General features: G+C 39.0%; 1 protein-coding gene across 5 annotated transcripts in view; it reads left to right on the top strand.

Annotated features, from left to right (window-relative positions):
* The first annotated feature begins 920 nt into the window (after window positions 1-920).
* LOC107227447 (pheromone-binding protein-related protein 6) overlaps window positions 921-26,132 on the top strand; it is a 66,073-nt gene continuing 40,861 nt past the window's right edge. For 2 of the 5 annotated variants that reach the window (XM_046738675.1, XM_046738672.1), the window contains exons 1-3: window positions 975-1,309; window positions 1,981-2,068; window positions 8,758-8,853. In XM_046738675.1, the coding sequence (XP_046594631.1) occupies window positions 1,241-1,309; window positions 1,981-2,068; window positions 8,758-8,853 (253 nt within the window). In that variant the 5' untranslated portion in view covers window positions 975-1,240. Of the gene's footprint in view, window positions 1,310-1,980; window positions 2,069-8,757; window positions 8,854-26,132 lie in introns of all 5 variants that reach the window. The other 3 variants (XM_046738692.1, XM_046738682.1, XM_046738689.1) reach the window with 2 other exon arrangements.

Raw genomic sequence — 26,132 nt, 5'->3', positions numbered from 1 at the left:
TGTGTTAAAAAATATTCAGTAGAATAGTTACAATAAAATAAATACTGAAAAATGCATTTTTTTTTGTTTTTTATTATGTTGTAAAGCTTTGGCTCTAAAAGCTGAAGTTTTCAGGATATTTTTTTATTCCATTAGAAACCGATCAGCCATATGGATTTTTATGACTGTACACTTTGGACAGAAGTAAGGTCTCACAACACAAGTAACGGAGAAAGCCCGAAAATAGTTCATTTATAATTATATCACATAAAAACATAGATAAATTTGTACAGAACACTCAGGGCGTGAGTTCTACTCGCACTTGTCCGCTTTTTTTTTATTGATTTTTTTTAATGATTTATTCATGAAACTATAATGTATTAGTGAAAAATATAAATTATTTAATGTATCAAATAGGCGTCGGAAAAAACAACTTATTTTAATACTTATTTTTCCGAGTGCCAAACTGGTATTATCCGTTAAAGAAACTTTTTTAATATATAAAAACTGCAAAACATCTGTCAAGTAATCTAAGATAATCACCTCGACCTCTCCTTACTGTAGTCACTCAAAACATTGAAAATAACGTCATCTTTCATCTTCCTTTAAGCTGTTGATCTTTTGTCCCAAAAGTTTTTTCTATAAAACCTATTTTGTCCGAGGAATTTGGGCATTCGACTTCAGATCTTATTCAAACGATTACTCCAACACTTTATTTTACAATGATTAAATATCATTCATATATGATCGAATCAGTTGGCGCTGATTATTCTCCATCCGAATTCATTGTTAGATTCGCTAGACATTTTCATTCAGATTTTTAGGGAAGCCAACAACACCAGAAGGAAAAAGATTCTAACCTGTATACTGTGACAAAATTTATTTCTTACCTACTCTTGTTCTGTCATTCCTGCATCTGCTCGCGATGTCTCGGCTTTGCCCGGGAGGCTAGGTCAGGGGGTTAGGTGTTGGCTGAGCCCATGCGTTCAACTGGATCGACGTTAGTCGCACCCTGCGCGACTGAGAGTACGGACCAATCGACCGCCCAAAGTTAGTGAGCTACATACATACGACACAAATTGTGTATCATAACAAGTTGAGACAGAAATATTTTCTTAGTAACTACTCGTTATTAGTAGTTGAAGACGAGGACGATTGTGACATCTATAATTTGTCATTCTACGGTGACCCTCGAGTTTTTAAAACTGTTTGAATTCTTTACATATAAATTCAATTTTGCTGACGTCATACAAATTACAAGATGAAGCATTTAACGATGGAAATGGTGACGGTGATTTTGCTTTCGGCAACGATTGCAGTTGATGCGGGGGTAAGCTCTTAAAGTCTTATACGATCCTTTTATTTGACATGTTAAAGACAATAGTATCCATTGTACGAAGGGGTAAATGGACCTTATATAATCCAAAGATGAGGGATGATTTTATCCGGTGTGTAAAGGCACTGAATGCGTTGCGCAGTTTTGAATTCTCTGTCATCATTTACTATAAGTTTCTAACATTTTTATTGTAGTTAGAATAGTTGCTACTTAGAATTTACTTTTTGCGAACAATTTCACAAAAAAAAATCACATCATATACAAACCAAGCGAATTTCAAGAATATGGAATTCTTAATATTTTTTTTGTATTACTTCTCTTTAAATTCATTTATGTTTGAATTCACGGTACAATTTATCCAACTGTATATTCAATTGGATAAATTATTTGTATTAAACAATCATGCGTATAAAATATTGATTATTTGTAGTAAAAACATTAAATAAAAACCCAGAGGGTTAAGTCTAATTTGTATCTAGATAGGTTGAATAGTAAAAATGTTTTATACCGTATTACATTGTGTTCTATCGCTAAATTTGCAATTCTTTTGATCCCGTAATTGTCATGCAAGCTAAATGCAAAAGTAAATCTGCGTCTGTGTCGAGGGAGGCACGCATACAGAGGCTAACGGAGGTTAATAAACATTATTAATCAATACTTTGCAGACGCGGCCGAGCTTTGTCTCTGATGACATGATAGCGAAGGCGTCTAGTGTCGTGAACGCTTGTCAAACACAGACAGGAGTGACTACCAGTACGTAATTTATCAATACTTGTATACTCAATTTGTTATAGATCGAGTAAGAACCTATATAGAATGTTACAGTGTGATCATTTAATATCACAATATACTTGCGTATTATGTTATTTCCTAAAAAGAATATGCAGATGAGTGATATAATATTTTAGTTGGATAGTTTTGATCAAATTTTACTAATGTTAAAAAGGTGCCGTAGTCGATTTTGACGTTAACGTATATATCTCCAAATGTCTATTGTCCACGTATCGCAAACGTGAAAATGGTTTGACATTCTGAATAAAAACGTTCCAACACATTTTCATTTGACGCCAAAATAAAAAAATGGCATTTTTTCTAGGAATATAATATTGCGATTTATTAGATCTATAGTGATAAGTATATACGGCAACGTCACAACTGACCAGAGCAATACATTAACTTAAATCACATCATATACTGGTAACATAAATACTGACATCAATTTTTTCGAAATATTTATTGAAATCACACTTTACGTAGTTATGCATAAAAAGCGTATTTGTTACTCTACAGCGAATGAATGTGGTAGTTTTGCTAGTTTATAATAATTTTTTCATTTTTTCCCCTCTTCATTAAATATTTGTAATACTTTTCTCATCTTCAGGTGTTGTATTTGAATATTTGATGAAGCTAAGATTGGGAAAAAAAAATATTATCCTGTAACATGTAAGTGTGTAAATGCTGTATTATGGCTTACTGAACTTCAGGAAATGGTGAAATTTCGGAGTAATTAGTTTTGGTAAAATGGATCGCATACAATAACGTGACGAATTTCATATGCATATTGTCTGGTGATGCAGGTCATTCTAAGCCGCATGCTATAATTGCCTTCGTTTTTGCACCTAGGGTCCGATTTGACAATTATTCACGTCACAGGTATTAATAATAATTACAGCTAAAGCACATTATCTACTACTAAGCAAGCGAAGTACGCCCTACTCATGTCAATTCACTATGTCAAACGTAAACGGCCAACTCTTTAGTTTCTGTATAGGGTATTCAAGCGACATAGTAGCATCGCGCGCCAAGTATTACACTTATGGGGCATTCCGGCTAATTTCAACCAGTTGAAGGAACTTATGCCATCATTTTTTTTTTCAATTTATTATGTCACAGCATTAGCAAAAAAAGGTTCTCCCGTGAATTTTAATTCTTTATTCGAAAAACTGCACAAATGTGATTTTATAAACAGTATCATTTACCTAAATCTTTAATTTTTCAAATATTCGTCACTAATGGATGTGAAATTCAAATGTCATGAACTTATTACAATAAAAATATCTATATTCGTTAGTAGTTTGCGGAGGAATGAGATGAAAAGCAATTTTCTCGCCTAATCAATCTTTCTAACTGTTCTCAATCAAAACTTTCTCAGGAATACCGTAACTGATTCGGATCCCATTTTGATACAAGATTCTGAATTAGAAAACAAAATTTTCCAGACCAAGACAAATTTACCTAGAGCTTTGGTTTTAGAACTATCAATTTTTTAAATTATCAATCAATCGGCACTTTTTTTAAAATTACAATTGCATGTTAACAAAGCGCCACCAATCTTATACACATAGGGGTTTAATAATTCATTGTCAATCATGGATAGTTTATCACAATTTATTCTTAATTACTAAGTTTTGGGAGTGAAAAAAAAAATTCAAAAACCATAGGTTAAGCGTTTTCATCCAAGTATTTAAGAGTGATGTAGTATATTTGTTAGTTAAGCGGCCTACATATGAGGTATTCCAGCTGAAACCGACCGACCTTCGGCCGTATCTGTTCATATTCAGTTCTTAATATGTTTCAAAATTCTATTAGCCCACAAGAAGTCTCCGATTTTTGTTTGTTTTTTTTAGTGTTTTTATCATTTTTTCTTTAAATAACCTTTAGTTTAAAAAGTGATATTTTCTAGGACGTAGCGCAAAATTGTAAGGTCTGAAAATAAAAATTGGCAGAATAACATGTACATATTTACCTAACTAGTATACCTTAAAATTTATCTGAGATGTAAACATAACCTCTGAATATGCACTGTGACGTGTACTTTTCCCGCACCTCGGCCACTCAGAGACGATGACCAAGAACTTACCGCGTGCACAATAATTTGGCGTCCACGATGTAACCTGGATCCATAAAACAATACAGCAAAATTTTGTTGGGCGCCTGGCGTGATAAACACACCTCGAAATCGTCAACGCGCTATGCGAAAATATGCTCGGTAGCTCAGTACCGCGGAGAGGGGAGGGGTAATTTTTGGGTAGAGAGAGAGAACGCGAGATATGCAACACCAACACGTTATTTTACCAAGCTGTGATAGAATCAAAATAATATATTTCCAGCCAACGATAATACAAAAGAAAAATAAAAAAATAATATTTCACCCGTCACTCTTCGCGATTCAAAATGCAAAACAATAGAAATAATAATTCACAATTCGCTCTTCGCAGTTCAAAATCAAATACTTAGATTTAACAAAAAAAAAAATAATAAAACAGAAAGAGAATAAAAAAATGACTAAGTCTATACGGCGTCTAATGCCTACGTGCGCTAGCCGCTGCCTTAACAATAAATAATAACTCAAAATCCGAAAACAGAATTTGACCCGACGCGCTAACCGCGACCGTCCTCTACTATTTACAGCGCTAATCACCGCTTAACAATAAACCACTAGACCAAAAAAAGTCGGTCCAAAATCATACTCGATGCGCTATCCGCTATCGTCCTCTACAAAATAAAGCGTTAATTGCCAGGCTTCTATGCTCATCCACAAGAGCAATAATCACAGCCAATCCTGATTCGATACGCTAATCGCATCTCTAGCTGTTCTTTTTAATTACGCCGGTACCCACGGTAATCGTATGGCTATTATCGAAACGCATCCGAACTCAATTCGTACTCGCAATTCCCGAAAAGTTCACAAACCGCCCCGCTAATCCGAGCGTCCACGCACGATGATACGCGACCTACACGAGAGGTGACACTTTTACCTAAGCTGACTCAACTTGAACCCATGCAGCGGAGTTTGGTTGCACTCAATTTGTAACAAAAGCGACTCTCCGCGTTATCGCTAGAACGGCCATCAACAAGGAGATCGGCAAACAAATTTCGAATGCTACTCTAACTCAACGAGAAACTGGCCAACCGTTGACCGGTGCGCCGATCTAAATTGCACTCGAAATGCGTTCGCAAGGAATTAATAGCGCTTACCGCTTCGCAGCCACACCAAGAAGTCGCCTACCCCGGTCTCGGCCATGACACACACAATTAATTAACTTTTTCTTTCTTGGCAAATTTTGACTACCGCGAACTGTCGCCAGGACTCAAATATCGAGCTCCGCTATAATCGGAGCCGCAATTCGAACATGCCTCGAACATAGGCGCTATCCGTCGTGAAAAACTCTCCTGCTCTCATTGGTGTTTTCTTTCCGGAATTCTTATAGCCTAACTTATCGCTATAGTTGGATCCCGCTATGGAGGGGTGCTGATTGGCTGTCCAGTCTCCGATATCCCGTAGTTTGAAAGTGGCGTGGTGACGACTTCGTGAGGTTGCGTGACGTCAGCGTGGTGAGGGGAGGCTACGGCTCGCCGGCCACCAACGGGAATCTCGTCCGCCTTGGGTTCCCTCGCGGCAGAGCTCTGCGTTGACGCTCTCTCCGTAGCCTCGTGAGAGGCCCTCCGTTCGTCGCGATCCGTCGCGACTGTGATCCGATAATGCTTTTCGAATTTGCCGCCGATCTCCTGTGTACGATGTCGCATTTACTCGAAACAAAAAAAAATAAACAAAAATCCTGAAAACGTCGTATTCGCTAGACCGAAAATGGTCCCCTCTCAGAGCCTCGGATGCGTGACCTTTGTCCTGGCGCTCTTTTTCGAAATGATTAGCGGTCTGATCCGCGGGATCCCTAATTTCGAGTTCCATCTAGGGTTCAGGGAGCGGTTTGAAACACGCATCCGAAATGTCACGTTACAGCACATCTTGCTCACCTTGTACCTTGTACCTCGGGAGTGTTACTATTTCCATTTACAATAAGCTGACTTTTTTATCTTTCAATTATGCTGCGTCGTCTTGTCCGAATAGATCAATAGGTAGTAACGCCAGTTGCTCAATCCATCATAGATTTTCAAATATTTTGAAAACGAGTTTATTATAATTATAATTAGTTTCTAAATAAATTATACTTGACAGTAGTATCTGATTTGATGACAGTTTTGTAGGTAATGTATGCATGTATGATTACCCCAGAATTACGTCAAGTTTATTTCTAAAAACAAAACGCGCGTATTTTAGTGGCCTAATACGCACGCGCCGTATTTACTTTGTATGGTAAATTTTTCCAGATACCTTGTACCTTTACCTTGGATACTTAGGTAGTCACAATAAGTGATAAGAATATTCCTTATGATCGACAAAGTGTAAACACTAATGCAAATTGCCGAATAGTGATTTCGATCATTTAACCTGAACACGTAACAAATTGATGACATATTTTAGCGACTAATGCAAACCGGGCTAGTACCACACGTTACAATGCATTCTAGTTTATATTTTCGTATGTATAAAAGACTTGAGAATGAATTTATACTGCTATTATAAACAGCAATATCGGCTCTTGAAAGTACCTTCTTACAATTAGATTGAAGCCCTGCGATTGTTCGTACTCAAGTGTTTGAATCTCGAAGTCGGAGAGAATGCGACATCAATTATATAAATAATTCGATTTACCTCATTTTTTCCTGAAATTTAGCCAAAATCTTTATGCCGGGTCGTTTCTTCTTCTTCAAAGACAGGTTCCTTCTGTTCTTAGCCATCGCGGGAATAAATACTGACTCGAAATAATAAAAAACACGGTAGAAAAACACAAGCAAAAATAAAAGCGCGGAACACTATCCACGTGCCGAGCGACGAGGATTCGAACGAGGGGAATCGTAGCGGGGGGTTTTAGTCTACTCTCCTTGCCTGTAATTCGCATGGTCGCCGGCTAACGCGGTCGTGGCGCTAGCAGGCGCCCGCCTTTTGCGCGAAAAATTTGCTCTTTTATGCTTCGTGATTTTCCTTCTCATTTCCTCATTTTTGAAGATAGTTAGGTTCTTAGGGAGTCATTTTGAAGATAAAGAATAGATCTGTGCCGCCTATTTCGCCGAATTTCGAAAAAATATTCACTGTCCGCTGTGTCTCACTTGAAAAATAACGTACTTTCAAATACGTTTTTCGCAAATCTGAAAGCGAAATCAAAAATTTGGCAGAACAGGCGACACAGATCTATTCTTTATCTTCAAAATGACCCCCTAAGAACCTAATTATCTTCAAAAATGAAGAAATGAGAAGGAAAATCGTGAGTCTCTGTTCGCGCGCAACTTCGAGGCATAGGCAACGCCCTTAAGAAAGATGAACAACGATGAAATCATGTTTCAAGCACTCAGAAATTGACCCATGTTTTTGACTAAAAAATCATATAATTAGAAGTACCGAAGTTTTCAAGAATGTTTTAGAACGACCAAGTGGATAGGATATATGTATAAGAGTTCTGGATTTGGTTCTAACTTCCGCCATCAGATGGCGCAACTCCAGGCATTACCGACAGTCGATAAGTTACCCCGCGAAAGTAAACCTTACTTACGGTAGTATTGCCGACAGAAGCGTCATCGTAAATGGCGCCACCTGCATTTTTGCTCGATTTTACCGTCTGGCAATTTGATAATGAGATTTTTGTGCTGGCAAATAAGCAAACATTTTTCAATTTTGCCGTCAGATGAGCAGACATTTCGAATTTTGGCCGTTAGATGGCGGACATTTTACTGACGGAAGTCTTATCAATAAGAGCATTACCATAAATGGTGCCGAAAGTCGCTGTTTTATCGATAAGGTCAGTTGTGCATTCAATATCAACCGCAAGATGGTGTTACCTCCAGTTTTAACGACAGCTGGTGTTACTGGTAGAAGTGTTGCCGCAGGTTTCGTCACATGTGGCGCCCCCCACTATCGATCAATCGATGTTCTGTCGGTCGACTCTGCTTTGTTTCCAATGTCTACCGCAAGATGGCTACTTTTTATTAGGTGGAGGTGGTCGTGGGTAGAACAGACCGTTTCAAAATAACAGTAGGATGCTTTGAATAGATGTTTTTATTTATCAACAATTTCATTCCGTTTTCATCTTATACGCAATAATAATAATAGATAATCTTATTTTTCATTGAACAAATAACCTCATATATATTTTCTATATTCGCGCAATAATAATTGAACATCTCATTCCAAAATTGACTCAAACTAATTTCTTTGCCGTGCCCCTAATAGGACCGTACTCGACAATACGAGCGTGCAAGATCATGCTACAGGCTGCAGTGTTTGCAAGAAATTTCACGCTCGCTTCAAATTCTAATCGAATATCCACCGATCCGGTTTTCAACGAATCATTCTGTTTCAAGCAGTCGATAACGATAAGAGGACCTTTGTTTATTAATTCACGCTTCGATAGCAAAAGTTCAGCGTCTTTGTTGCAGTAGACCATTCGAAACCAGACATACATATTATAGAGAATGGCGTACTGATTATTGGATATATCAAGATTCAAATTTCCATAGGGGTAAGACTGTGAGCAAAAGTTTTACATCTCTGATTCGGCAATGATCAAATTCGCTAGCATTTTCCTGTGGCTCGTTTCTCCTTGCAGTTTGGAATCCCAGAACGATATATCTCGGCTTCTCCAGCTGTGTCGATGTGTTGACTGCCCATACATGCCGCATCATTGACGGGAGCATCGGATACAGTAAGTTTCTCAAGAACGAACACTCATGGATATGGCCGAATCCTTGGCAATGGAGTTCAGTAGCTGGATTTTCGGTTTGTTGGTCAGTTTGATGTGGGGTAACAATCATTCGATTTTATTTAAGGTAATTTTGAAGTTTTCCGTATTTGCGGTCTGAATCACAGCATTAATATCGGTGTTGGAACGTGGAGAATCAACTAATGTTTAGCATTGACGACGACTCAACAACGTCAAAATTTCCAGCAGCATCGGTTCATTCGTTATCTGCACTCAAACAACCAGTATTCTCCAGACTATATTGCTGGCCCGGACTTAAGGATAAGTGACCCTTCATAACGCTGGTGATGCCAACATTTTTATTTCTACCAACCTTCACTCCAATTAACTCGTAACGAAATTCCTCAAACAACGAAAAACAGCCACATTGATCAATTTCGTAGCCACCTCCTCAGTCACACCATTATCTTTTGTAATTTTTCCATGAATGTGCAGAGAGCTTTTACCAAGCAGTAGACATAAGTCTTGATGTTGAACAACAATATGGATTTCATCGGTGTTCTGGAAGGTGGACGATGGAAACGGTTGATGGGTGTGAATATCAAAATGCGCAATCGATTCGCCGAATACCACGGGTTTCTGTATTCCTATTACTTCTTGCTTGATAACACGCACTGGATGCAGCGAATTTTTCTTTTCCCAAAATTTCCACGTGATCTAAGACCTAGACTCAGGAGATACCAAACGTTCAGAGGTGTCAACCTCGTTGGAGATGTAAGCTTCGTCAGAGGTGCTGGGCAACTGATGGTTTTGGCCATGATATCTCAGTTTTACAACTTTTCCTCGACTTTTTCATCTGAAACACGATACCCATTATTTGAGAGTTTTCACATATAAACGCAGTTATCATTTGTTCACGAAAATTAACCAACTTGTCGTCTTGATCGATTATTCTCAGCTGTATCAACTGTATGCCGATTGGTAGGTAAATGACGTTGGCAGGCACTCCAACAATCTTATATCCTGATGGAACGGTGGGGAAAAATTCATTAACCGTGTGAGCTCGACGCTCGTTTATGTACGCCCCTGTGGTTATGTTGCTCTCAACCCATGAAGTATTAACCTCCAGAATGGCCACCGGTAATTCAGATTCAGATTTATGAGTAACATCTCATCCTAGCTCAACCGCTTCAAATCCAGATAATCGACCGATGGAATCTTGGGGTTTAAAGTCTACTACATGACTGCACGTGAATTCTACTATCGAAATACACAACATGATGACCATTTTTTTTTGCTCGCAACCCAATATGTCCCTGGACCATTGTCATCATCAAGATTAATAATTCCAGATTCCTACATTTTTGGCCCAGATTTTGATAGACCATTCCGCATAAAAACGTTGCGAAAGGGTCAAATTTTCATATTTTTAGCATATTTGCGTAAATCAATGTCGGTCAGAGTTCGGCGTGGTAGCTTTGTTAATTTTTAGCATGTCGTAAATACATATCCATATCGCTGTGATAAGGGATCAGGTATAATCCCTTGCCTAGCGCAATCGCCTCCATTGTAGCATTATGCCGTTTGGTTTCGTTCAAGTGGTGTTTGTCGGCGCTAGCCTCGTTGACCGCTTTAGCTATACCCGTGGCACCACCCGCTGGAGCCCCAGTAGCGCTTAGACCGGCCAGAATAGGAACGAGGAGCGGCAGGAAGCGCGAGGCACATAAACATTCTTCCCTGCCCCTCACGCAGCCGCAGGGGGACCTGCTAAAGCCGAATCGACGGCTTCATGATCCGATTGCATAGAGGCCTTTGCAGCTCTGATGATAGATTTAAGATTTATTGTCCTCTTCCGCTGTTTACTCTTCCCAACCGTTGTGGATTTCTTCTTCGCACCCGCTCCAAGCTTCAACAGCTTCACCGCTAAGCCCATTCCGAGTTTTGATTGAGCTTTCATGGTGTTCGTGACTCCCCGGGCTACCGCTTTTTCACCCACACTAGCGTCCTTAGCCAAGACGCGATTCCACGCCTTCTCAACGAGCACTTTGTTGGCCAGATTTCTCTCTGCGATATCTTGATTCTTTGCGTATGCAATGTCGTGGTCTCTACATGCAGCATCCAGCGGATTCATACACGAATCACCACGAATCAACCTCTTGGTTAATTTCGATCCCGGTCCGCAATATTGATACCCAAGCACATGCAATTCAACCGGGAGATGATTGCTGATTTTAGTCAGCAAACCTCCACCGCGTCTCTTGCGTGTGCACGTCTTCACAGTCAAGCAACAACTAACGAGAGCTCTATAAAAGGATGAATTTGTATGCGGTCATTTTAGTTGTCGTTGTCACGTTAACCAAGCATAATGAGATTTCAAGATCAGACGGATAAACTATCTGTCGCGAATTTCGACAAAATGATTCAGCGTGGAAAGAGAAAGATGGAAAATCGTCACGGAAAATTGCTATCAAATACCGTAAGAGCAATTTGTTGCCGCCCATCCAATTGCGGTAATACTAACGCTCTCCTCTCACTCATCCCATGCTAATGGATTGTTATTCCGAAATGTCTACGTCTATTTAAAATCTCTCATCCAGTCAAGATATCAATTTTTGCAAAAGTTACTAGAACCCACGCAGGGTGTGGGTTATTTCCTGTTTGGCGAGAACGAGGAGGTTATAAAACCGGAAGATGCACACCCCAACTATGTTATGATTTTCGACGATGTGGCGTGTGAGTAGCAAGATAATATCAGAGCATACTTCAGCATGGACAGGTATCGCGACGTCGGTAGCTTTTATTTCAGTCAAACGTACTATTTCGGTAGAATGAAATAAATCTGAAACATATACTCGTATACAACGATCACTTGAAAACCGACATGACGTATTAACAATTTAAGGACTACCATTGTGACCAACAAGTCGCCAACATGGAGAGTGTCAAGATTCATAAGCATGGCGATACGTTGAGTGAAATATCGAAAGCAAGTGATGCCATACGTAGGAAGCACAAGATAATCAAGGTAGACAGATCCGACTGAGCAGGTTATGGAAGAGGTATTTAAGCCCTTAGTAACGCCATTGAAAGAATTAGTGGATACTTCGAAGCAGAAGCAGCAACAGCAGTATATTAAACAAGAAATTAAAACAAAATCACTGAATGTTACAATGAAAAAAGAAGAATAAAAGATGATGAGAGTACCGAGGATGACGATAAGGAGGACGAGGATATGGACGATGGAGATTTCATGAATGCGAATGATAAGACATTGAAATTCTGTGAAATTTCTACTACAAGCACGCCGGTGAAGAAAATAGTGGATTCCGTTGCGCCATGTTTGAAAATGTTCAGCACAAGCAAAAAAAAAAAGGATTTAGATACTAAATACGGCGTTTGAAAGTTGACAAACGGTATGATATCACTATATAATTTACCCCATTTTCATCTCACAATCACCCACCCATCCTAGCCTAAGACCTAGCCATAAGGAGAGCGAAGGTTTAAGAAAACAATGAATAATCAAAAAAGAAACTATTCAAGTATGCATAAGTACACCAACATTTTATTCAGGATGGACCTCATCCATAACACATACACAAACAAAACATATGATGGCCAATAAGAACAATGAATAAACAAGACTTCGCAAAAAAAAACGGTATGATGATTGGTGATTCGCGAATCAATTTCATCGATAATCTGATCAACGTGTAAACCCGATGTATCGATTGTCAATGATGCATACAAGAATAATTACATACAAATTGTAACGATGACAAATGCGTACCGAAAACGTTACCAAACTAATGGAACTCTTCGCGACTATAGAAATTTGGTATAGTATTTCATTGAAATTTAGTACAGAAATTTCATTGCACAACACGTCGGCTCGACGAAAAAATCGTGTAACGGCTTACCCGAATATAAGATTGTGCGAAAGGAGAGGCAAAAAGTGCATTATGTCTACTGGGATAATCCAAATGAAATTGTAGATCATCTCCGACTACTTATGGTGTCACAGACTGCAGACAATACCAGCCATTCCAACGAAATAGTCGCCATCATTGAAGAGTGGTGAGAAGCTGGAATCGTTGATTAGCAGCAGATCAATATAGAATCATATTGAGGCGAGTCATCGCATTTGATGCGAGCGCGTAGCGAGGGTACCCAGTGTGTACGAAGAAGGCCGAGTGTAGCCGAGCGCCTTCGAGTCTCGAGCGCGGCAAGCGATGTTCTAAAGAGAGTCAGTTGCAAGGAAATTGTCGATCATAGAGCACGCAGTGTATAATAAATAAAGATTTATATTATTACATTTCCAAAGACTAACATCAAAGGGTTATTATTCTCCCACGTCGTTCACCTCTCCTGTCCTAAAGCTACCTACGATCCCTAGCCTTAATAAATCATCATTCGTTCAGTGACCGTCCAGTGATGAGCATAGACATATTTGGGCGACAGTTGGAGCGTGGTGGATTCAAAAACCTCAGACGTATAATCTGTATGGTAAACGATTGTGTAACATAGCTGATCCACAACAGCCCAACGATGCTGTTCCCCTCAAAGTTCTCAATAGTTTAGACGAAAAGTATCACGGGAGAGTAACGCAAATCAGTGCGACCCTCAAACAGGTGCGTGTGCGTAACAGAAATAATTGGTCATCATCTCCCATTGCGATCATGCACTCAAGTCATCTAAGCTCATTCGGAAGCTTCATGCTAGAGTGACAGTACTGGAACAAACCAACGAGAAATCAGTTCTATTTGAAGAGCAGAAGCACCTGGAAGTAGGTTTGAATAATTGAGCAGTACAGAGCCAGACAAACAATGAAGAGCACAATAGCGGATGAAGTTCACAGACCCGCTCGACACAATTATCCGCGTCGGTTCGTAGACGTACGTGGACTGGATGAGACCTGGCAAGCTGATCTCGTTGACATGACCGCATAAAGTTCGCACAACAAGCGATACAAATACCTACTCACAATCATCGACATATTTTTCAAATATAGGTAAATTGTTTGCTCACCAATCATGAAAGATCTTTAATCCAAGAAAAGTGGAATGCTGGTGTGAACTCGCGAGAATGTCATTTTCTAGGTAATTATTACTTTCAAGCATTCGAAGATGAATTGTGTTAACGTTTACGCTATGCAAATTTTTACTCAAATAAATTGGCACAATGACGCGTTTTTGCGATTTTTCATGGTGTGAAAAAGTTTCAGATTCTACCCCGTATACATTAATTTGCAAATTATTTAATTTCTCTATTCTTTCTATATCTATATATGAGTTTGATACCTGTGCGGTCCAACTTGGAAATAAACTGATAATAACTATACGACTGTTTAGCGTTGTTCTCCACAGGGTGGAGAGCTGCAGCTATGGCCCAGACAAGGCATCTTTTGTCTTCGTTTTTCACATTGACCACAGCCTTCTTCCGCTGAATATCCTGAGACAGCTCAACGAATGTGAAAGCCCTGCAGCGAGAGGCTGATACCGGTTGATGTTTACGGTAGTATTGAGGATCTTGATCATGCTCCACCCTGTATCGCGCTGTTCAAGCGCGTGTAAGCCAACCGTCTATATCGCTCGAGGGGAGAATCTTTGCGTTGGAGGTAATGAAACTTTTTACTTCTTCAGCAATCATATCGTGCTTTGCGTTTTCAAATTTGCATGATAATGTGAGGTTAACCTTCACATTCCCCTCCTCGCGCAGTACCAGCCTAAAATGCTCAACGATGACCCGGTGCGCATCGTCCGGAAACGCCTCCAAATTCTTATGCCCAAAATTTGTAACAACGTCCGCTCGGATCCGGCCGCAGCCGCTGCCGCAACTGTTGCTAGATCTTCGTCACCCAGGATTGCATGAGTGTGATTGTGTGTTGAATCTGTAGTTTCACAACCACGTTCGTTCTGAGACGCATGCAAACATTTCGCAGCGATTGAAGATTTTTCTTTCCAACGTCAATCCAATGTTCGATAATATCGTCATTCTCTCGCTCAGGATGCAGCTCGCTCAGCAATTGTATACATTCTCCATCATCTTGACGAGATTCAAGTATGTTTTGACGGCCATGATTTTAACGTTGGTCTTTATATGTTTAGAACTTTTAACTTGCAAAACTATTGACTTGCACGTACCGTGTAAGACTGACGAGTCTGCATCAGATGCGTTGACCTAATATATGTGGATAGATCGTGCGAATCTAGGAGTGGGCGGTAAGGGTCCAAACTCTGTTCCACCTCATGACATGTCACATGTGATGACATGTCCCACGCTGATTAGGGTTGGGGGTGTGCATAAATTTGTAAACGTGTTTGCCATAAGTGTTTTTCATTCATTGTTGGAAGGTGGAACAGAGTTTGGACCCTTACCCCCCACTCCTAAATTTTTCTCATCAGAAAAATGGACTTAAAAAGCAGGTGGTGAGCGACGACTCTTGGGTCGAGTGATTCGTGTTTATGACGTTTAAGGAAAGGTCACACCCGCATTAATCTAGAGTCAACAACTCGGAGAATCTCGAACCCTCGAACATTTGCTACTAAGCCAATATTTACGATAGTTTATGGCACTTTACAGGAAACAAAGCAATGGCGGTTGTAAGGATGTAGCATCTGATGGGAAAAATAGCTTGTCGTGAAAAATTTTCTCGGCTCATACTGTTCCCACGCTGCATTTTGGTTGCATGCCATGTGATGTACCACCTCATCGATGATTGGCTGGTTGGTTTGCATATGGGGGAGGGTGGACGTAACGCCGTGTCTCCTTCCGTATAAATTCGGATAGCAGTTTGGAACTTCTCTCGCATTTGAAAAATTCCTCGTACAGGAACAGTGGTTGACGAAGTGACTAGTGAAAAGTGTTCATTTGAAAGCCCGAAGACTTCAAAGAGTTTACTTTTGTGAGTACTTTATTGAATATATATTATACTATATACTGTTACGATACTGCAAATGCTAATTTAAATCCTCGATGATTATCACATTCGATCAGCACACTATCAAAATTTTCCGACTTGTTCTAACTTTTCTGTATTCCCCATCGCTGTATCAATAAAAATTCGGGAAAAATTTTACAATCGTATTCAAAATATTAATGAATTGAAAAAAAGACCGTCAGACTCCCCGCCCCTTCACCTCCCGATTAATGAGGAAGAGGAGGAGGGGATCGATAGCGACGCTGATACGTTAACTATCGATCACGAACAACGTTTTCACCATAGGGACAACGACAGAGATGAGGTATTTATTACATTAGGATACAGTTATTATATATCGATCCTAAAATTGAAAATAATATGGCTCACGAGTATCACCTCGAATCATCATTGGCGGATGAGGAGGATGCTGAGAATAATGATGATGATGATGTTCATAACAGTGATCGAGATAATGAGGATTTTATGGATTACTTTGAAGAATAAAACTATAAAATTTACATTTATTCATCATGTATTTCACTGCAATTAAAATTTACAATATTTTTACATTTTCCCCCCAAATAAGTTTATATTATAAGAACTGATGAAATTTAGAAGGATATATGTATCATTCTATCAAATTATATTTTTTCTAGATATGTAAATAATTTCATTGAATACTTCATTTTTAATTCTATGTATAAGCTGGTATATAATTGTAATAAATTCTATTTTCTAGATAAGTGAATAATTTTATTCAATATTTCATTTTAATTCTACGTATAAGTCGCGATATAATTGTGATAAATTTTATTTTTTAGATAGATAAATAATTTTATTGAATATTCCATTTCAATTCTATGTACTGTGACGTGGATTTTTCCGCTCCTCGGTCACTCGGAGAAGATGACCGAGACCTTACCACGTGCACAGTAATTCGGCGTCCACAATGTCCCCTGAACCTGCAATAATACCGCGAAATTTGTTGGGCGCCTGGCGTGATCAACACGCCTCGAAATCGGTAATACGATATACCGTGACCATATGCTCGGTAGCTCAGTACCGTGGAGAGGGGAGGGGTAATTTTTGGGTAGAGAGAGATACGCCACACGTACGCCGACAAGTTATTTCACAAAGCAGCAATAAAATTAAACAATATATTTCAAAATAGCGATAATACAAAAAAAAAAATAAAAATAATAACAATACTGCGAAAGCTTGTCCTCGCGATCCCAAACGCAAACGCTTAGCTTACAAAAAAAAGGAACGAGCAACAAAATAATCAATCAAAAAAAAAAATGAAGGGATCCCGAAGACCTCTACGGCCTACGTGCGTTAGTCGCTATACTACTCGTGACCGCTAATTTACACACAAAAAGAAACTAAAAGCAAAATCGGACACGACGCGCTGCTCGCGATCGTCCTCTACAGAACGGCGCTAATCGCCAACTTAATACTAACGGATCATGCAAAAAAAAAAACTAAACGGAAACGAGGCTCGTCGCGTCACCCGCGACTGACCGACGCGGTCCGCGATCGGCAATAAATTAATCAAACGAAAAGGAGATGAAATTTCTTATGCCTACGGGCGCTAGTCGCCAACTTATTACTACCGAATTTTACCACAAACCAAACGGAAAGGAGGCTCGTCGCGGCACCCGCGACCCTTCTCTACGAAAGAATATTTTTCCTAGCGCGCACCCGAGCTCCACTTTCTCTGCGACGGCGGGACGCGGTCGCGAATTCGAATGCTCCCCGTGAGCCTGCTCGCGACCTACACGAGAACTGAGGCTGTATCGGATGGAGTAAAATGACCCCGTGTAACGGACTTCAGTTACACTCAAACTCGAGGCAATAATGTCTCGGCTCAACCCGTGACTCGACTCGATCTCCTCGATTCCCCGAAATTAACGCTACTTCCTTACGCGCAACTCAGGCTACGGTCACCAAGCAAATGTATCGACTGAAGAATCTCGAGTACAGTCGCTAACGCCAATCCTCACTGGCTATCCGTCCTCGGCAAGCCTTTACTAATGATCTCTCGAGATTCTCTCGTAAGAAGGTTAACAGCGCTTACCGCTCCACATCCACGCGATGAACTCGCCCACTCCCGCGTGATCTTTTCCCGACATCTCGCCTCGCAATCACTCTACTTCTTCGAAACCCTCAAAACAAAAGAACGCACGATCACTGTTTGCTATAGCCCTCGCTAACCGCCAGAACTAGAGTGATCTCGAGTGGTCGCAACGCCGATCTCGTCACGCTAATCCTTCGTGACGTCATCACCCTAAGAATGCGCAACAATCGATCGGTCATCGATTTTGGGGATTGCGCAACTTGCCGCGCACCTGTCGTCGCTACGCGGCGCAGAACTTAAGGCTAGATTGCGATGTCGTCTCCCGCGCAGCTCTACGGAGTCCTGCGGTTGGGCGGGGTGGTGCTCCCTCGTCGCTAGCTGGTCTCTCGCGGTTGCCTTGGTTGGGCGTAGGCGGGGTGAGCGGGGAGGCTGCGGCGCGCCGGCCGCCAGCGGGAATCGCGTCCGCCTTGGATTCCCGCGCTGCAGGGATCTGCGTTGCCTCCCCCTCCGCAGCCTCGGTGTCCTTCCCGCGAGATCTCCGTGGTTTCGCCTTGCCTCGAAAGATGTTAGGTGTCGGAGTTGGTCGTTGGAGGGCAGCCGGTGCACTCAAAAAAAAATAAAAAAAACAAAAGCCTGTAATATCTTGGTCGCAATGCGCTATTTCGTCCCTGTCGAAGCTCGGGTGCGTGACTCCAGTTCTGGCGCTCTCTAGGATCATTTCGCGACTCGGTTTTCGAAACCCTGATTCCGGGATCTCGCCCAGGGTTCAGGGAGTCTCTTGTAACGGGCAGGCCTAACCGAACTGCCACGTTACAGTACAAAGTAGAATATAATTGTAATAATTGTAATGAATTCTATTGGTATTTCTGTACATATTGCCGGCATTTTTTAGGCAGAGGATTGCAACTTACTAGAGAATTCGGTCCATCCGCTATATAACCATCAGGCCCTGGTGTATAATGCAGAAAGCATCTACGGCGACTAGCAATGTTGTCGTCCATTTTCATATTCTCGGGCAGTTTATCCTATACCCAGTGTTGGGCAAAATTGTAATAAAAAATTAACAATTACAAATCACTAAGGATAATTTTTAATGACATTGAATTTCATTAAAATTATTTTCAGTAATAATAATTGAATCGGAGTTCAGTGAAATTACTTTCGATAATTGTATTTGACTCAGAGTCCATCGAAATTATTTCCAGTAATTGTAATTGAATTGGATTTCATTAAAATTACATTGAGTAATTTGAATTTAATCAAAGTTTATCAAAATTACTTTCAGTGATTGGAATTTAATCAGAAATCATTTCAATTATCCTCAGTGATTGTAATTAAATCAGACATTATTAAAATTCTTTTGAGTAATTGTAAACCACACGATGTGGTCCAATTGAATTTTTTTCTCTAACGTTATTCCTGTGAAATAATAACAAATAGACAAATAAATCTACTCCGTTTTTGGAGTATTCAAATGATGTGATCGAAACGAGTCTTTTACAGTCAATATGTGAATGGGCTATGGTTACCAAAGTTTTTTGGGTAGCTGATCAAGGATTTCACATTACTTTGAAAAATTAATTTGTTTAAATAATTTGCTTGACCAGTCAATGTGAATATGTAAGCTCCATGAAGTTCCCGATGTTTTCGGAATTTGAAATTATGTTGAGAATTCGACATTACGTTTCCAAAGGTAATTTGTTTAAATAAATTATGAAAAACAATTGAAATTTGAAAAAAAACATAATCATTTCCATTAATTGTAATGGATAACAGAAAAATTACAATTGTTCCAAGTAATTGTAATTAGTAGCAAAAAAATTACAATTTTTTCAAGTAATTTTAATTGATAACAAAAAAATTACAATTATTTCGAGTAATTGTAGTTGATAATCATAAAATTACAATTGTTTATACTAACTGTAATTGGTAAATCAAAATTTATAATTATTTCCCGCAATTGTAATTAGTTACTAAATATTACAGTTATTCACAGTAATTGTAATTTACGGGTAATGAAATGACGAAAGTAATTTCTGCTGCCCAATTCTGCCTATACCTCATTGACTGTGTTTGATGCGAACGTGTAGGTGAATTTTTTTGGCACAAAAGCGATATCCTTGGATCTTATTGCTCTTAAACCGTCAAATACTATATACGGACGGAACGATTTCTCGGGAGAGCAGGTACACTCCTTCAAATACAAGCTCCTCGGCCACTGCACATTTTCAAAGGCATAGTGGTGTGCCAGGATGTACTCGGGATTGTCATCATACCAAATTGATCCGTCCCCAGCATGCTTCTAGATATTATCCGATGGGAAGTATCCATGATTTAAGTCATGCCAGGGTGTCGCTTCCATATGTTTCAATTTTTCCAGTGCAGGGCGTTTTATGTGCAAATCTTCCATATTAATAACCCTCCTTGTACAATCGAGAATCTCTGTCAGCCATGCTTTCTTCTCCTCTTCTTTGACGTATACCTAACATGCATTTCTTACCATTTTTTTCACAATCTTCGGTACATCCTCGTGAGATTTTTTGCCAGCATTCCATGGTATTCCTTGATGATTGTATGTTAACTAAGCATTAGGCGCTCTACATTCAAGTGGTAAATTAGCCAAATCACACGGTGGCTTGATAAAGACGTAGTCCAGGCCCGGTCCGTTCACGTCTACGACTGCGACTTCCTTGGGTACAAGCTTCTTGCTATGGCCGATGAAACATTGCACGTCTAGGATCATTGCCATATTAAAGAAGGATGTTGCGCTCGATTTTTCTCAAATACTGCTGGTAAAAGACTGACTATTCAGCCTCCCGCACACCTGCTTTTATCCCCTCGTGGATGAATTTCATAGATGTGGAGGGGGTGACATAGATTATTTATGCTACATAACTACATGAAAATTCAAACTTGTTGAATTCTCCACCATGGTATTTCAATTACGGACGATTTTCCCCAGCCATGTTACACATTTCGGCTAACTAATCAGAATCTTCTTGTAGAACCCTCGCAATTTTCGGTGGTAAGAAGACGTCGTATTCTACATCGATCGTCGCCAGAATGCGTACCCCAAATTTCGTTTTGATCAGTCTTAGCCCAGTAACGTCATACACCTCCCGAATTTCGAGTTCCGACATCTTCTTGATCGGCAGATTCTCCAGGTGGCTGATGTGGTTGACTTTCGTCAGATCCATCATGTTTTGATGAGCGGTTCTTCTTTGACAAGTAAGAACAGTTCATAACACGAAGAGACGGTGAGAGCAAAGTGACTATTGGAATAAGCTTACGTTTTAAGTACCACCCATCCCCACTACAATTTTCCACCGGACAAGTCTCAACATGCATTTTGTGGGAAGAATTCTTTATGAACCCACCCCGTATCTCAGACTGATTTATTGACAGTGCCATCTACCATATCACGGGAAATTTTTTTTTACAAACCCACTATTCCACAGGTCTCGACCTGCATTTCTTGGGAAAAATTTTTACGATCTCCTCAAAACATCCAACCGTTATTTTGAAATGTTCTATTTCACCCACTACCACCTCCACCAAGCAAAAAGTACCCATCTTGCACCGAACATTGTGAACAAAGCAGAATCGATCGATAGACCATCGATTGGTCGATAATGGGGGGCGCCACATGTAACAAGACTTGCAGAAACACTTCGACCAGTAACACAAACTGTCGGTAAGGCTGGAGGTTACACCATCTTGCGGAGGATGTTGGACGCACAACAGACCTGATTGATAAAACAGCGGATGGCGGCACTATCTATGTTAATGCTTTCATCGGTAACATTTCCATCGGTAAAATGTCTGCTCATCTGATGGCAAAAATTAAAAAATGCTCGTTCATCTGGTAACACAAAAATCTCATTATCGAACTGCCAGTCGATAAAATCGCGCGAAAATGCAGGTGGCGCCATCTATGGTAACGCTCCTGTCGGTAACACTATCGTATGTGGCGTAAATTGGAACCAAATCCAGATCTCTTGTGTCCTATCTACTCGACTAAAAATGGAAAATGATGAAGCCTTCAAATTTCTTGCTCCGGTCATCGACAAGCGCTGTTTTTTTTTTTAGTCAATCACTGTTTAAAAATACTTCCCATCCAAGTTCGATCTTAAAACTCACTTGTCCTTCAGAAAATCTGCAAAGAAATACGTTCACATTTTTAAAAAAATTTTAAAAACGTGCTTTCACCGTGAAAACCGCATTTAAAAGATACAATAGTTTAAAACAAATAGGCATTGGTGCTACAGCAAAATTTAAAAAAAGTCATATAAAAGTATGTTTCAATTCCTTTCAAACGAGCACAGTACCAAGTTTGTAGGACGAATAGAATTAAAGATATGTACATTTGAAAGTCAGCGCGTTTCCGTTTTATGCCCCTTTCCGACAAAATTCAACCTCGTCCAACTTTGAAACTAATAAAATGAAAAAAAATTTAAGTTGTTCAATGCATTCATTTGATGCATAGAATCTTTGAAAAAATCAGAAATGAACTGAAGACATGGAGTGAAATTTTTCATTTAATTTGGCCGATTTGACGTGGATTGACGCATATATCTCTTGGAGTCAGACATTATTTTTTTGAATCCACTTTCATAACAAGATAGTAATCTCTAGTATCTTCGATTGCTGATTACGAGTCTAAAATCAATTTTAAAAAATTCCAAATATCGGATGCAATTGGCGGATGAAAACCTCAATTTATTTGAAACCGGTCTAAAACCTATTCAGGAGTTTTCGGGGTCGCTAATCGGATTCGCTATATTTTCAAAATCTAATTTCGTTGGCGTCACAGAAATTATAAAATCATATGCAAAAAGCGAAATTCACAATAACAAAAAATTGGCGTTGCAGCTCAGGACTAGTGTGACTTCTATCACGGGTATACCTATATATTGAATCCGGATCCATATGTGCCGATGTTCGAGCAGCGCCGACTCGACCTGCTTTATCAATAAAGAACTGAACTTGTTACCGACTTATTTTCAGTTGGTGAGAATGAATACTGGCCGTTATTTCTTCCTGGTAATAAAGGGAGTCAGTCGGTTTATTCGCGCTCAAATCTAACATGAGAAAACAAAACATTAATGTATTGCCTGTCGTTGTTAGTGAAGTGTCTTCTTAAACATCGGCGGCAATTGAACAAATGTCGGATTTAAAGCAGAGTTTGTATCGACAGCAGAATGACGCGGTTGAAAAAAGAGGCCCTGAAAAGACCAATAATTTATGGCGGAAGCTGAAGGCAACGCCACTCGTGTTGTAGTATCTAAGCCTTCATCAGATTTAGGTACTACAACACGAGTGGAAATTAGAAGGATTGTAGGACTTATCAAAACTAAAAAATTGAAAATAACCCATTTCTTTGTAAAGGTCAGTAACATTATGAAAATATATCCAAAAAACAATACTTATACTGGTTTCTAACCTCGCATTTCTAATGAAATTCAGAACAGCTGCCGCATATCCAGTACGAAATCAACTGCAAAAATATCTTCTTCAAAAACATTTTTCAATATATTCTCATGATAGTTAAAACTCAATGTATTAAGATAATGAACACAACGATAGAAATTAAACACAGGGGTACAATGAACTCAAGTAATATTAATAAATGTATACAGAATAAAAAAGCATGCCTGTTTGGTTCTAATATTCTCAGGTTCCAATACGATACAAATTATATACGAAACAAGGATCGAGTTTTCTGATTAATCGATTAGCGTTTTAATTAATTTTAATTTCCATTCTTGAATATTGAAAGATGAAAATGCTACGTTCTCACCTCATATTTCTTTCCCACAATCTGATAGTCACTTCAGACCCTGCGCCCTCTCCTTATCTTCACCGTGTCAGTAGGTACACCTCTGAACTGCGACTAGCGAGTCTTCTATCTTCTCTAAACACTTCACTTTCATCCTAGCTTTCGCAGGAATCACGTAATTATATCTCTCCATGCCAATCCAAACCCTTCCCATAAGCCGCATCCTTCATACTGACCACTGTTATAATTCAATTACTCGGTCATCAATAAGAAACCGACTATACCATTTAAACCGTCTACCTCCCTTAAAACCGATCGGCTCCTTTGTCTATCATTTCCTGCATTGGGAGTAGTTGGACGTTAGTGCATAATCGGCATGTAGGAACCTTAAAATAGCCAAATAACAGACTGGGCGTAGAGTAGATTTTAATCACCACTCATCGAAGTCTACGCGGGTTACCCGTAACAAGAAGACGAAACAATTGTTTTTTCTTTTTTTTAAAGTTTTTAAAATTGAACGATCATGTCCATAAAAGTCATTTTTAACCTAAATTCATTAAATTGAAGTGAACGGAATACTTGAGAACTTGATTATATTCATTCTGAGATTTACCACAGCTAAATAATTGGTACTTAAAAAGAAAGAATAAATATATATATATATTACTCCAAAAAAGTTTAAAGTTAAATGCAAAAATATCTCATACAAAATTCTATATTATTGTATTTCAATAGTCAATTTTTAATATTTTTTTTTTTTATAATCTCGATATTTATTTTCTCTATAGTCTGACGATAGGTTTTTTTTATTTTTTGGTTGGTAAATTTTTTATAAATTATAAAACACCAATTTTTTTTCAAATTGGATACTAAAGTTTCAAATACTGTGATTTCTTTATTTTCAAAAAAAAATTCCCTCGGTCAGACTTTCCTCCGGCAGATTACTCCTGCATTATTTTACAATATTATTTTTTATTTTTGAATATTAGATCGCAATTTTTGGTGAAGTTATGATGTTGACAAGGAGGCGCCATGGTTTTCATCAGTAGTTCATGTAAACCCGTAAAAAAATGTTAATGTTAAAAAAAAAATTCTTTCCCATAGTTGAAAAGTTAATAAAAAATGTGAAATCAGCAATTTCACTTGTTTTCACTATATAACCTTTATAATAATTTTTCAAAATTACTCTGTTTTCAGCGCATACAGCGATATGTGAGCCCTTAAGAACCTACATAATCAATTGGAAAACCTCAACTTTGATATAAGTAAAATCGTTACTTATTTGAGGCTCATCCCAAAACGATTAATTACATCAGAAGGAAACACGTAAAAACTTTCCCCATCAAGTTGGTCAAAGCACAAACAAACGAGCATGCTTCTCACATGGATAAAGAATTCTGCGCTGCCTCCATCAAAGCGTTAGATTCATAAGATTCTTTAGTAAGTCTTATTTAAGTATTTTATTGTTCTTGTGATGACAAAGCAAGAATCCTCTTGAGGATTATTCTAGCTGACCATGATGAGGTGACGGCAGAATATCATGAATTAACATCATCTATACATGCTGGTATCGTGGTAAGGGAAAACGGGTTTGGAAATCCTGATTTCGTCACATGTTCAGGACCCACGATTATTAGGATCCGAAGTGGGAAGCATGACTCATCAAGTGCTTAAAGTTATGCAAAAGATCTCGACTATATTATCAGCTGACCAACTTTTGCTTCAATAGTTAAAACACACTCTGATGCCGTGAAACCTGTCATTGTTTTTTCCACTGGTGAAGATCCTGATGAAAACCCAAAATAAAAGAAAGTTATTTCATGCGTAATAAAACACTTCACAAAATACAACCTCCAATGTATTTAATAGAGTTGAAAGGAGAATGGCTCCCTTGAGTAATGAATTAGCAGGAGTAATCTTAGAGTATAAACATTATGAGTCTCATTTGAATGGGAATGGAAAAACTATAGATGACGAATTGTAGAAAAGAAATTTTAAATTTGCCCGGGAAACACTTTCTCACATTTGGACCGATTGATCTATTGATCAATCCCCAGTTAATTTTTCCTACGTTGCACCCCAAAAAAACAGAAATAATAATGACTACACTGTTAATCAGTTATGGTATTCAATACATGTTCGTTCCTCGTAATATCTGTTGCATTTAGTAAAATGTAATTCTAAGAATTGCTGTAGGGAATATCGAATCGGTAATCTACCTGAAATTTTCGTCAGTGGTTTCTTACCTCCACCAATGTTAGTTAACCAGTGTCCGAAAAAATATATTTCCTGCGTAAAAACTACTCACAAAGGTAGTAAATCTCTTCCCCTCTTTGTCGAAACCACAATAAAAATCAGAACCGCTGCTCCTGGAATCGTAAGGTGAGATTGGTATTCATTCGTTCATTTTTATATAGTTCACTCAATTATCAATCATATTCTTCCAACAGATACCTTACGACTTCTATTCTCCTTGTGAACATTCACAATTACATGTACGCATG

This window comes from Neodiprion lecontei, chromosome 1 (assembly GCF_021901455.1).
Source record: "Neodiprion lecontei isolate iyNeoLeco1 chromosome 1, iyNeoLeco1.1, whole genome shotgun sequence".
Lineage (NCBI taxonomy): Eukaryota > Metazoa > Arthropoda > Insecta > Hymenoptera > Diprionidae > Neodiprion > Neodiprion lecontei.
The sequence above is the reverse complement of the archived record's forward strand: the minus strand, read 5'-3'. Positions and strand labels throughout refer to the sequence as shown.